The 13,524-nt window shown below is 43.4% G+C and overlaps 1 protein-coding gene across 2 annotated transcripts in view; it reads left to right on the forward strand.

Annotated features, from left to right (window-relative positions):
* The window catches only part of PKN1 (protein kinase N1), an 83,769-nt gene that overhangs the window by 51,103 nt on the left and 19,142 nt on the right, over positions 1-13,524 (forward strand). For both annotated transcript variants that reach the window (XM_066613583.1, XM_066613582.1), the window contains exons 2-8: positions 715-1,015; positions 7,520-7,665; positions 8,872-9,001; positions 9,312-9,457; positions 11,922-12,135; positions 12,477-12,677; positions 12,858-12,967. In XM_066613583.1, coding sequence (XP_066469680.1) covers positions 715-1,015; positions 7,520-7,665; positions 8,872-9,001; positions 9,312-9,457; positions 11,922-12,135; positions 12,477-12,677; positions 12,858-12,967 — 1,248 coding nt within the window. The remainder of the gene's footprint in view (positions 1-714; positions 1,016-7,519; positions 7,666-8,871; positions 9,002-9,311; positions 9,458-11,921; positions 12,136-12,476; positions 12,678-12,857; positions 12,968-13,524) is intronic.

Here is a 13,524-nt window from a genome sequence, read left to right on the forward strand (position 1 = left end):
TACTCAGGTGGTATCTCCTGGATACAGGGTGCCTTTGATGACTTGCTAGTCCTTAAGCCCCATAGGAATGGCACAATAATGAAACCAATGCATGACGTGGTGTCTTAATGTCTTTCCCAGAGATCTATGTGTTTTTGAATATAGAAAAGCAACCTTTAACTTGGGGCTTGTGATTTATCTTTAAGAGCTAATAAGTACAGATTTTTGCCAGCTTGTCTTAAATTCAGTTTTCACTTAAAACTAGATTAAATTTTTTCCAATGGTCCCTTAAATACTGTATTAAAAATCAATGTTTTGAAAAACAAAACCTGTAACTTTATTTCACCCTGTAGATGGAAGAGCTTGAGGCAAGATTTCAACAGGGTTTTGTTCAGTCTCACAGTCCTACCCACTACATTTACACCACCTTTCTGTTTTGGGATATTGTAGCTGCTCTGCTAGCCATTCCAAATACTGTTTTTGTTGTAGCTGCAGTACGCATATGTTATCTTCTGTTCTTGATAAGGCTTGGAGCAGCTTGGCTTATTGGCATTTGTCTTCTCAAGCTTATTGCTCAGAGCATTGCTTGGTTTTGTCTTGGTAGTTTATGTGTTTTTAGATTTCATTACTTTCTGCTATTTAGTATAGGAAAAGGGGAGTGTGGAAATTTAGGGAAAGGATCAGTGTTGGTGTCTATCTGTCTGTAACTACCTTTTTGCCATGCTTCCCTTTCAGAATGATGCTGGCAACTGGTCAGTGCTGGAGCACCTTGGCCTGGACCAGAGCTCAGATTTCTCAGACATCAGTGTGCAGCAGAAGCTGGATGAAGAGAAAGAGAAGATTAAACGTGAGATCCGTAAAGAGTTGAAGATAAAGGAGGGAGCTGAGAACTTGCGCAAAGCCACCACAGATCGTAAGAACCTCTCCAATGTGGAAAACTTGCTCAAGAGCTCCAACCGTAAGCTGGAGTCACTGCATCATCAACTGCAGGATCTCAACGCACACATTGTCGTCAAAGACCCTGAAGAGCTGGGGGGTAAGTGACTGCAATGAGAGGGAGAGTCCAGGATCTGGACTTGCAAAGATGAGATTGCAAACTGAAGTTTGGGGCAAAGCAGCTCAGAAACTGGTGGCAAGGTGGGCTATGTCACCATGGACTATGTCAGCTACCACTGAATTTAAGGCTCTTTCTAGCATCTTTATGATTTTCAGCTGGGAGAGTTAGAAGATTAATGAAAACATTCTTTTAAGCTGGTTGTGATGATCATTCCTCAAAGAAAAAAACAGCACTTTAAATGACACTTATTTCAAGCACTTGAGTAGTTGATAATGTTACACTTGTTCCTTGCTTGGTAACAGACTTGTCAAAGGAAATGATTGATTTTGCAAAAGCTATACTTGACTAAACTAAAGAAGTCACCCATGTGATAAGCTTGCATTCCAAATGGAATTTGTGACACTATAAATTAATGAATATACAATATAAATTAATAAATATTAGTATAAATTAATAAAATACACTTTTGTAGGCTGTTTGATTTCCAAATCAAGAAACTGGATTCTTTGAATGAGCTAGCTCTGTATCTATTAATTCATTTAAAATCTCTAATTGCTTAATGACATGGATAGTTCTGAGAAATGCATTGTTAGGTGATTTCATTATGTGAACATCATTGTGTACTTACACAAGCCTAGCTGGTATAGCCTTCTACACAAAAGATGTATAAGGCTGCCACTGGCGTAACACAGCATACTGTTTCACATTCAACTTTTTCATAGGTAGAAAGAATGCACTCTAAAATGATAAAAAGTATAGTATAGTAAATACATAAATTTAATTATTTATTGTCATTATCAAGCATTATGTACTGTACATAATTGTATGTACTGTACTTTTATATGAGTGGCAGCACAGTAGGTTTGTTTACATCAGCATCACCACAAACACACATGTAATGCATTGCGTTACTATGTAACAAGAGGGCACAAATTTTTCAGCTCCATTATACAATAATCTTATGGGGCCACCGTCATATAAGCGGTCTGTTGTTCACCGAAACATTATGTGGTGCATGACTGTATATCCTATCTTTCCTCCCTCTATTAGCATGCCTGAGCTTACAACCTATTAAGACACAATCTAATTATAAAAAAAGTTGCAATATATATTAAAAGCTTTAAAACAATAAAAGCAGGCAGCAGAACACAACAGAACAATGAGAACAAAATCCCAAACTGCACAATCCTATGCATGTCTAATGAGAAGTAAGTCCTATTGTGTTCAGTGGGGTTTACTCCCAGGAAAGTTGTGTACAGAATTGCAGCAAAAGATTGAGCAAAAGAATTGAGCAAAAGAATTGCAGCCAGACAGAAGGACAAAGCACTGGAAGAACCTACAGTGGGAGATGTAACTGGAAATGAAAAATCTTAACCACCTCCCCCCCCCCCCCCAGTCTGCCACCAAGGAAGACAGAGATCTTAGTTCAAATGAGAGGAAGTTCCAAAGTTGTGGTACTGCTACAGAGGAGCCTGTACCCCAGTGACTAGTAACCTGTCTTTAGCCAGGGACAACACACATAGCAGAGCCCAGGCCTATGACCTTAGGAGACAGGCCACCTGATATGGAAGAAGGTGTCTCTGTAGATTCCTTGGTCCGAACCCATGAAAGGTTTTAAAGGTCAAAGCCAGCACCTTGTCCTGTCCTGAAAATGTACAGTGCAGCTGCTGGAGGAATGGCTCAGCAAAGTCAGATATCATGTATACTAATGTGATTTGTGATAAGTTGTCTTGCATATTCCAGGGAGAATCTTTCCAGAGACTTCTAGTTCATAATGAAGAATAGCCAAATACTTTAAGAAACAGTATCTAGATGCAAGCCAAATTCTGAAAAAATTTGCCTTCTTGTCTAATCTGTTGTGCAACCCCCAGCCACATTAAAGATTGAGGCATGTGGTTTTGAGTCAGAATCTTCTCACTGACATCTTCATTATGCAGGAATCACTTACGTGACTTAGGATCAACGTATGTCAATGACTGCTTCTCCCTTCAGGAATCCACCTGTCCTATAAGATCTTTTAGGGAGTCTGTTTGGGTTCTACCTCATAAGGTGCAGCTGGCAGTAACCCCTGAGATTCTCTGTAGTGATCCCCTACCCTATGGAGTTTCCTCCCCTGTGAGGCACGTCCCACTAACCTGAATCTTGGGAGAATGGTGGAGCATAATTTTTTAAATAAATGATCATGATGGTTTTAATTATTTTTATTTTTATGTTGTTGAATAAAACAGTTAGTAGAATTAATATGCTGGCCAATTGACTAGTCAAAAATTGTAAATTACCCACTAGTTATTTGACCATGTTCAAATTTCCATGAAACCAAGAATGCCACTGACTAAGTGGACCCTTGACTTTTAGATTGTGTTCTGGAATCCTTTATTAGCAAGGGTAGGAGGAAAATACTCCTTGTTCCCCTAGCCCTGCAGCAGTCAAAGGCAAACTGAGGTGGTCCTGCTGACCACCTACTACAATTGCAGGTATCTCCCAGTAGGAATACAAGCAACCTGTGGGCTAACCCTACCATAGACGATGGTGGGATGGGTCTCCATGGGTGAGAGAGAGGGAGCGCCTTATCTGGCTTCAGAGCAGGAGGCAGGGGATTGGTGAGCACCTAGTTCCTCTTCTGGTGGGGTAGCTTCTTTGGGCCCAGCAGCCTAACCCTCTTCACTTCCAGAGGCTGGCTGGCTGGGACTCTCAGTGTTCAGCCCTGAGCCCTTTGCTCTCTCCTGCCCCTGTGGGACCCACATCAAGTGTGTCTGTTATTGAGGCTACAGAAGTGCTGTGGTGTTTGGGTTGCCTTTCAGCTGCTCCCATCTTCAATTGCATTGGAAGCCCTGGAGAAAGTGGCGACTGGCTCCAAATGAGGTGATCTTAGCCCAAGCACCCTGGATTCAGGGGTGCTCCTGGACAATAGTAATTTGTACATTATAATCACATAAGCTACAAAGTAGAGCTCTTTTGAAAACTGTATTTTGTGTTATACTTTTGGGATTACAAAGGAACACATCTGAACTTGATAAATGTTAGTCCAGTTTTATCTGGTGAAATGCAGCCTGTATCAAAATTGTGCTTTCTAAATATGTTGATACCAAGTTCTGAACTGCTCATAAAAACCCGAACAAATCTGAGATTGTTGTGAGAGAGAGCTCAGTATTTCTCCTGACTGCTGTTTGTTTAAAAGCTATTCCTGCAGTTCCATCCCCTAGTCCAGTGTTTCTCAGACTGTGGGTTGGGACCCACTAGGTGGGTCGCGAGCCAATTTCAGGTGGGTCCCCATTCATTTCAATATTTTATTTTCAATATATTAGACTTGATGCTACCATGGTATGTGACTGCATTTGGGGAAATGTTACAGACTGTACTTTTAACAAGCTACTCTGTATATTCTTTGAACAATGATAGTCAATGGGACTTACTCCTGGGTAAACGTGGGTAGGATTGCAGCCTAGGATTGTTAAAAATGTCCCTGCTTGATGATGTCACTTCTGGTCATGACATTACTTCTGGTGGGTCCTGACAGATTCTCATTCTAAAAAGTGGGTCCCTGTGCTAAATGTGTGAGAACCACCGCCCTAGTCTGTTGAAATCATTATCTGAAAGGTGAAACCTTTCACTTAAGGAAGAACTGCAGGGCCTGATTCAAGCCCTTTCTTCCTAATGAACACCAGGCATGCCAGTCTCTAGTTGTGTAGTTGCTGGCAGAGCAGAGACCTCGTCATCTGGTCTGCCTTAGTGGATATTTAACCACTGGGTCAGCAGCATCAGCAAGAAGAACACAACTCCCTCCACCCACTGTACCAGAGCAAAGCAAAAGCACAGTGGGGCACACGTGCAGGCCTGTCTCTGTTGCACTTCCATCTTCCTTGGTTAACCCCTAATTCTGCAGCTTGTGACATCTGTAGGGGGTGTCAAGATACCTCTTCCAATTCAAGCTAGCTCGTTATACAAAATTGGGACTACGCCACAAGCAGAGGCATCAGTCTGTCACTTTGCAAAAGAGGAAGTGGTTGCTCTTGTACCTGACTACACACTAATGTAGAGGACAGAAAAATGGGGGAGGAGGGGAGAGTCTGATTAGAAACAACTGGGCTAGAAAGAGTGCAGGACCTGGGTGTGGCCATTTCCTCTTCATGAGGAGGGAACCACACACACTGTAATGAAAAAGTGGGGCCTGAGGCTCCGAGTCCCTGTAGACACAGGCAAGGAACTGCAAACATTGTGCTTGGAAATGTCACCTCTGGGAAGTGGCTGTTCCTTGGCCTAAAGCATCCATTCTAGCCAGGACTGACCGTAGGATAGAGTTCTAGATGGACTCTTGGTCTGATCCAGTATCAGCTGCTAGTTCCTATTTTGTGTAAAGATTATGGTGATTTGTTGCTGACAATGCTACAAGTGTTCTCTCTAACCAGGCATTTCAGAAATCTAGGATTTATTCAGTGGTATACTGGCTTCTTAAAAGATTTGAGCTGCTTTGTTTCTTTAAGGATTCATTCCAGCTGGCTTGCTTTACCCTGTGTTGCACAGCAGTGAATACCAAGCAGTGTAACAGTTTTCTCAAGAACAGGCTCCCAAGCTCATAGTTAGTTCTTTGTCTCTTAAAAAAGGAAAGAAAAGCACACTAATCAGGAGTGTTATGGCCTTGCCATTGCCCAAAACCAGTCCCTTGTGATGTCAGCCTGGAGTCCAGAGTTTTCATATTGCTTCTAGTCTTTGAAAGCCTCTAGTCCAGTGTTTCTCAAACTGTGGGTCGGGACCCACTAGGTGGGTTGCGAGCCAATTTCAGCTGTGTTCCCATTCATTTCAATATTTTATTTTTAGTGTACATAGATGTGTGTGTGTATATATATTTGATTTTACAATGGTATGTGATTGCATTTGGAAAATGTTACAGACCTATACTTTTAACAGGCTACTATGTATATGCTTTTAACAATGATAGTAAATGGGGCTTACTCCTGGGTAAGTGTGGGTAGGATTGCAGCCTACAATTGTTAAAAATTTTCCTGCTTGTTGATGTCACTTCCAGTCATGATATCACTTCCAGTGGGTCCTAACAGATTCTCATTCTAAAAAGTGGGTCCCAGTACTAAATGTGTGCAAACCACTGCTCTAGTCTATGCCTTCAGTAGGTGCTGTTAAGACAACAGAGGTCAACACAGAATAGAGATTATTTGCTCATGTGGCTGGAATATGACTCTTACATAGATTAAATCCTATTCTGATATACTAGATCCGATATATAAAATTATGTTCCCTGTGACCAGAAAGAGTCTAGATATTGGTTAAACTGAACTCAGTTGTTTTTCAATGAAATCATCAGTGGAAATGTGTTCTTGAATGAAAAAGATAATAAGAGATCTTACTAGAGTTGAATAAACATCCTTTGTTAACATTTTACATTTAGCATTTTGCATATAGCATTAATCTCCCATTTGTCATAGTTCAGAGTTCATATCTTGTCCCGTTTCAGTTATAATAATTCCTTTATGTCTAGAAAGAATGCTTGTGTGTGCTAATGAATTCCAACTGCCATAAGTGTGGACAGCAGCTATGTAAGGTTATTGTGTAGAGGAATGGTTAAAATATCTAATTATTTTCAAAAATGTATGTGTCATCTTATAATTCAAAAGGTTTTCTAACACATCTTGTCAAAATAAATGGCAATATTAAGAACCCATTCATAAAATAGCAAAAATGGCAGTAAAAAAAGCAAATAAAACCCCAAATCACCAGCAGCATTTTTTAATGAATAGCAAATGCTGCTGGTGATTTGGGGTTTTATTTGCTTTTTTTACTGCCATTTTTGCTATTTTATGAATGGGTTCTTAATATTGCCATTTATATATTAACCTGAGCAAGCAAAATCTGAGCTTGGCACCTGCAGCTCATTAAATTGGGTGCCAGGTAAGCAGGCTTGGGGAGAACATTCCAGAGTCACCTTTGCAAAGACTGATTTTCCAGTCACCACATGCCTTATTAATAATGGTGGGAAGACCTGGAGAAGGGATTCCGAAGATTTTCACTAACAAGCAGAGAAAGGGAAAATGTAGTCCTTTAGCTACCTTGGACCAAGCTGTATAGGGCTTTCCAGATCAACTCTAGTGCTTGGAATACTTCCAGGAAACAGGAAGCCAGTGGAGCTAGTTTAAGAGATTTTGAGATTTTGATTTTGAGATTTGTTCCCTAGATATGAATATAAAGATGTCTCCTTATCAATGGGCAGAAGCCCTCTAAGGTGTCCAGAAAGCCAATGATACTTTCCAGTGAATGGTGGTGCTGGTGTAAATTCTAAGAAGGGGAATGGAGTTGGGATGGGGAGAAGGCTATTTTATGTACTTTTTTTTATTTTCATGGGTTCCTCCCATAAGGAATCCTCCATCTAAAGCATAGGTATATTACATCTTTCCCTGCCATCACTTCAGTATTTGGATACTCTGAACTGTGTCCCTTCTTGGCATTTAACATGTCCGCTACTTATCTTCCTAGATGCCCCACAGTCACCAGGCAGCCTGAGCAGGTCAACAGCTACCAAAAATCGCATTGCTGGGCTGGAGAAGCAGCTCAATATTGAGCTGAAGGTAAAGCAAGGAGCAGAGAACATGATCCAGATGTATGCCAATGGAGCTGCTAAGGTGAGAGTGCTGTCTTCTTTGTTGTCCTTTCCCCTCTACTTAATAAATGCCTTTAAACACTTTTATAAACTTGCCTAACCCCTTTGTGTTCTCAAAGCAAGTGTGTTCTCCATATACCAACATGTAAGTAGTGTACCTATGCCTCATTCAGAAGTGAAGTTGCCCAGCACTGAGTAGATCATTGACTCATCTAGTTTAGTATGATCTACTTGGATAGATGACAGGGATTTGGGTATTGGAGAGGGGCCTTTCTCTTCAGTTGCTAACTGAAAATCTTTAATTAGAATGCAATCAGCAATGGAAATATACTGGACTTCTCATCCCTAGTATTCTCTTGCTTCAAGCAAAGTAGGAATGGCAAATTTATTGTTATTTTTAATAATGAAAAAGTTTCATAATTATTCTGTTCATCTAGAACAGTGATTCTCAGACTGGTGGGTTGCAACCCACCAGTTTGTGTAATGCTTCTCCTGTCCCTTTAAGGGGAGGGGGAAGGGGAGGGAGGGTGAGGGGGGTGCTATGTATATATGTATATGCTGGAGGCTGCAGGAGGTGCGGGCAGCCCTGCGCAGCCCTTGGCAGCTCTCCCTGAGGCTGGGAACGTTCGCTAAAAGTGGGTGCAAAGCACTTCCGTTTTGAAGGAGGTGCTTTGCTCCCGCTTTGAGTGAACGTTACAAGCCACGGAGACCATGCAGGGCTCCCCACACATCCTGCAGCCTCCAGCAGCCCTGCATCATTCAAAGCAAGTGCAGAACACCCCCCTCATCCCCCTTAGCAACACAATCCTGGGGATTGTGTCACTACTCTAGCCTCTCTCCCGGAAGAACTTACTGAAGGAATAAAGCTCCCTCAAAGTTTGAGAAACACTGATTTCGAAGATTTCTGTACTGCTTTTCCTATGCTCAAAGTCGTGCACAACAATAAAAATTAAAAGATAAAAAACATTTTAAATAAAACCATTAGGAACAGTGTAAAAGAATACAGGAGGAATCTGTTATCTCAGCTCTGTAATGTGTGCAGAGGAATCGTATGGGACATCAAGTCTGGGAAAGAAACACATTTGCATTTGTATGTTTAATTTAGGTTAGAGAATTATACACTTGGAGCCATTCTAAGTAGGTACTGTCCTTGTTCTGGCTATATTTTAATAGCTAATTATCTTCTGTGGTCCCTGCTAATCCCCACTCCACCTGGTCTGTTGCCTAGGATCGGAAGTTGCTGCAGACAGCCCAGCAGATGCTACAAGACAGCAAGACCAAGATCAATATAATCCGTATGCAGATCCGCAAGGCTATGCAGGCTGACGAGGTGCAGCTGAATATGGAAGATGGGCAAGGTGAAGGAGGATGAAGACAACTGCCCCTATGCCCCACAGGCTCTTTTGGTACAGGCAGGCAGTAATTCAGCAAAGGCCAACTTCCCTGCCTCCATCTGCTAACCCTCAAAATGTCCTTCAGAAACTGGACATGCTCTCTGGAGGGATTTGAAGAACTTCTCTTTACCACACCTCCAACCGGTGCTGAAATGAGCTTGTATATAGATGTTCTGAGTTCTCTCTACAACTAACCCCACCGTCTCATGCACCAACTACTGCTGTTTCCCTGAGCACAGCAGCTGAGGTCTAACTTCATTCATGTTACTTGCAGGTAACACTGACCTCAGTGCCATAGAGTTGAGGATTGAGGAGCTGCGACATCACTTCCGGGTGGAGCATGCTGTGTCTGAGGGGGCCAAGAATGTATTGCGCCTTCTAGGGTCTAGCAAAATTCAGGACCGCCACAACATCTCTGAGGTAATGGGTGCCTCCCTCATCCGTGGGTTTCCACAAGAGAAAAATGATTTTTGTATAAAGTGTCTCAAGAAAATGTACGCACACTCTTTAGTCGGGCTATACTTGTTTCATACAGTGGGCCAAATAGCATTCATGGCTCCTTTTGAGGACTGGAAGTGACATCCTTAAGCAGGAAGTAACATCATTAAACAGATGATTGCCAGAAATAAGCACTTTTTCTCACATAGGAACTCATCAGCTGCAAATGACAGAGGAGCAAATGTGCAAATCTTGATATTTTCAAGACATGGGACGTCCCAGTTATCATGCTAGGAGAGCCCAATTATCATACGGGCTGTCTTTCAGCAGCGCCGATTCTGCTGAGGTGTCACTTCATAGCTCAGTAGCTGAGAGGTGCTCTGCAAAGTGACACCTTGGTAGAAGCAGCACTACTGAGAGGGCAGCCCATATGATAGCCATATGATAGCTGGGCTGTCCCAGACCCCCCTCGGTCTGCCTCTTTTCCTGTAGCATTCCTTGCCTTCTGGAGCCTCTTTCTGTCTCTCCCTCTGAGGCTCAACAGAAGGACAGTACAGGAAGAACCCAGAGCTTCTGCGGGCCATTTGTTTTGACACCCCTTGCTCTGCAGTATCCAATTTATTATGCTATAATTCACATATACATACCCAGAAGCAGTTGTTTGACCCAATTAGAGCACAGTCCTAAATTATGCTTAAGCTGGTGCAAGTCCCTTGCACTGGCTTCCGGGTGTAGCGAATGTACTGTAAAGCCACCATGAGAGCTGGCGCAAGGACATGTGCCTGCCTCCCCGTGCTGGATCCAACCTCAGCAGAGGTATGTTTGCACCGCTGTGGGGGTATGGAGAGGGCAGGGGAGGGGGATTTCAGGGAGGCTGGTGGGCCAGCCAAGGAGAGGGTTGGGACCAACCTCCAGCACTCAGGCTAGATCCTAACCCCCTCCCAAGCAGCCCAGCCTTATACCAGGCTGCTTGGATCTGTGCCAGCAGTTTAGCTGGTACAGATCTGAGTAGCCTCACTTAGGTGACTGGCACGTTACTCAGGCAGGGTAAGGGACATAAGTTCCCTTTCTCCAAGTTGTACCAGGTCCATCTCTAACCCTACACTGGATACAGGCCAGCCGGCCTTCCTGTTCCAGCGCAGGTTAGGATTGGGCTGCCCATTAGTTAATTAAACCAGGTGCTCAAAACATTTCCCACTTGGGCCTGTCTTCCACTGACATAGTTGATTATGGGATCTGCAGTCATCCATCAATGTGCATGCTAGGATGGTTCCACACATCTCTTCAATTGCTTCCCTTAGATGTTTGAATGTTGCAAGTTTTCTGCAATAAAATATGTATGAATTAGAGCTCATTAAAATGTGTTTACTTTTTATTTAGACACCCTGTATATATAAAATATTTGTGTATGAAAAATGAACAACTTGGAAAAACTCCAATATTAAACAGCATCTTTCTTTTCCTAGAGCTACAGTAGACTTAATGTGTTTGAAATATGCCCAGCTAACAAGTTCAAAATGAGCTTAGCTTTTCTTCCTCCTGCCCCTCCAGATATTCACTTGCACCTGTGCCATTCACTATCTAGGGCAGTGCTTTTCAGACTGGGGCGTTGCAATGCCCCAGCCTGAGAGCCCTGGGTAGTTCTCGCTTAAGGGGAGGGGTGAGAGGAAGGTAGAAACACGATGCTTAGCATTGTGCCTCTGATCTGGACATAGGGGTGCACTTACACTCACCCCTGCCTGCCTCCCAGGGATTGGGGGAGCCTGGTGCCAGCCTCAGCAGGACTCCCCACGCAGCACAGAGCCCTCCGGAAGATTATCGCAATCACTTCCCTGCAGGCAGGGGTGAGTGGGAGCACACCCCTGCACCCAGATCAAAGGTGTGATGCTGAGCATCACATCTCTGCCTTCCCCCCCCCCCGCCCCCTCTGCCTGCAGCAAACACTTAGTGGCTCTCACACTCTCCTAGAGAGAGGGGAAAACAGAAAACTCTTAAAGAATAGGATTCAACAGTAACTCCCCCCCATCCCAGTGGTCATGTCTTGTATCCAAATTTTCAAACATTCACGATTTGGCAGAAGCGGGACAAGAATTGTAAAACTTCACTTGCTGTTCTTTGCTGTTTATGTAGTTCCTTAGTCTGTAGCTTCTCTTTCTGGCTGCTGATTATGATAGAACTTAGGTCTGCATTTGCGTTTCCCAGAATCATTCTCTGCTACTGAGATGTGGCCTGGGATCTTTAACAAGACTGTTGAATTAGAACTAAGGATCCTTTGTCTGAAACTGAATATCCATGCAGAAAGGTGTGGTGTCTGTATGTCATGGTTAATATGGCCAGAAGGCCATGATGTTGGTGGTGCAAATCCCATAGCTAAATGGATGTGGGAAGTGTCTGTGTTCAGTCACAATGGAATAGTTTCATCTGATTTTCTTGGCCTTTGCTGTAGGCGCAGACCAAGTTGAATGAGTCAAGTCAGAAGTTGGACCTTTTACGTCATTCTCTGGAACAGCGCTTGGCTGAGCTGCCTGGGGATCACCCAAAGGGCTGCATCATCAAGGAGGAGCTAATCCTGGCTTCCTCTCCTGCCTTCAGTGCACGCAATACTACTTCCTACCAGCATAACCAGTACAACACCCTCTCAAAGCCATCTCCACTCACAGGTAAAACTGTACTCCATATTGACTTAGTTTGACTTGGAATCCTGCCCAAGCCCCTCCACACATGGTTTTTAGTATTGTCCACCAGAATGTTCAGTACTTTCCACTCTCTAAACTTCCTTACTATTCCCATAATTAGCAGTTGTTTCCATTTTCTAACTAATTCTAGACGCATACACCTGTTTCCATCCCACACTTGAGAACAGAGTTTATGGGACTCCTGATTCCATACCCTTTTCCTCATATTCAAGGCTCAAGAGATGCCTGCCTGTTTTGTTCTAAATGCTCCGGAGCAGGGAATATTGGATGATCTCCTTAGATTCTTACCTGTCTCTTATTGTCAGGAACACTGGAGGTGCAGTTGTTGGGCTGCAGTGGGTTGTTGGAATTTGTCCCAGGACGTGCTCGTGGTTCCACTGTCTCCCTGCCTTGCAACAGCCCTGGTGAAGCACGGTCCTCCTTCATGAGCCGCAGCGGGCGAGGACTGTATAGCCGGACTGGTAGCGTAAGTGGCAGGACCACCATCAAATCTGAAGATGTCAGCAGTGAGTAGTCTTATGGGATTTGGGGCACTAACATGAGGGAAGGGGCAGTGAAAGAACAAAGCTGGTGGTACAAATAGTGCTTCATGATCTCCAGTTCAGTCATCCTCAAATGGGGTTTCTTATGTTACATCCTTACGTGCTGGTCCTCAACCTTCCTTCTTGTTCCTTTTGCTCTTGTAGATGAGGTGAGCGCTGTACTGAAACTCGATAATGCAGTTGTAGGCCAGACAGCCTGGAAGCCTAGTGGTCTAGAAGCCTGGAACCAGACCTTCACAGTGGAGCTGGAGAGGGTATGTGCAAAGATCTTCACCTTTCTGTGATGTTGGTGTGAGGGGCAATCATAAAATCAGTGATGGTTAAAAGTCTTCACATTTGCATTCTTGTGGGAAAGAAATAAGAAGGGACAGTCCTATACTATTCTTCTTATTTGCTGGAGATGTTTTTTCTGAAATATCACTCCAAAGGAAAATCATTACTGTCTTTGGAGAAGTAAAAAACAATCTGTTAGAGATACTATACTCATTCCACAGAGGAGTTAGCTAACTGCATACCCTAAAGATGTAGCACAAATCAAAATGGCATTTTGCCTCTTCATCCTCAGCAGAGGATGGCCCTCGTTACCCACGGCGGTTCCATTCCCAGACCCCCAGCAGATACCAAAATCTGTGGATAATCAAATACACGGGTCTAGTCTACAGAGGACCAAACCTGCAGATAAAAAGGCCCCACCTGTATCCCTAACTATGGCCCTGGCGGTTTTGTGTAGCAGACATTGGTCAAAGATCTATTGACAGTGAAGATTGTAGTTGGCCCTTGGTATGACAATTGTGGATACAATGTTGAGTCT

Source organism: Tiliqua scincoides, chromosome 2 (genome assembly GCF_035046505.1).
Source record: "Tiliqua scincoides isolate rTilSci1 chromosome 2, rTilSci1.hap2, whole genome shotgun sequence".
Lineage (NCBI taxonomy): Eukaryota > Metazoa > Chordata > Lepidosauria > Squamata > Scincidae > Tiliqua > Tiliqua scincoides.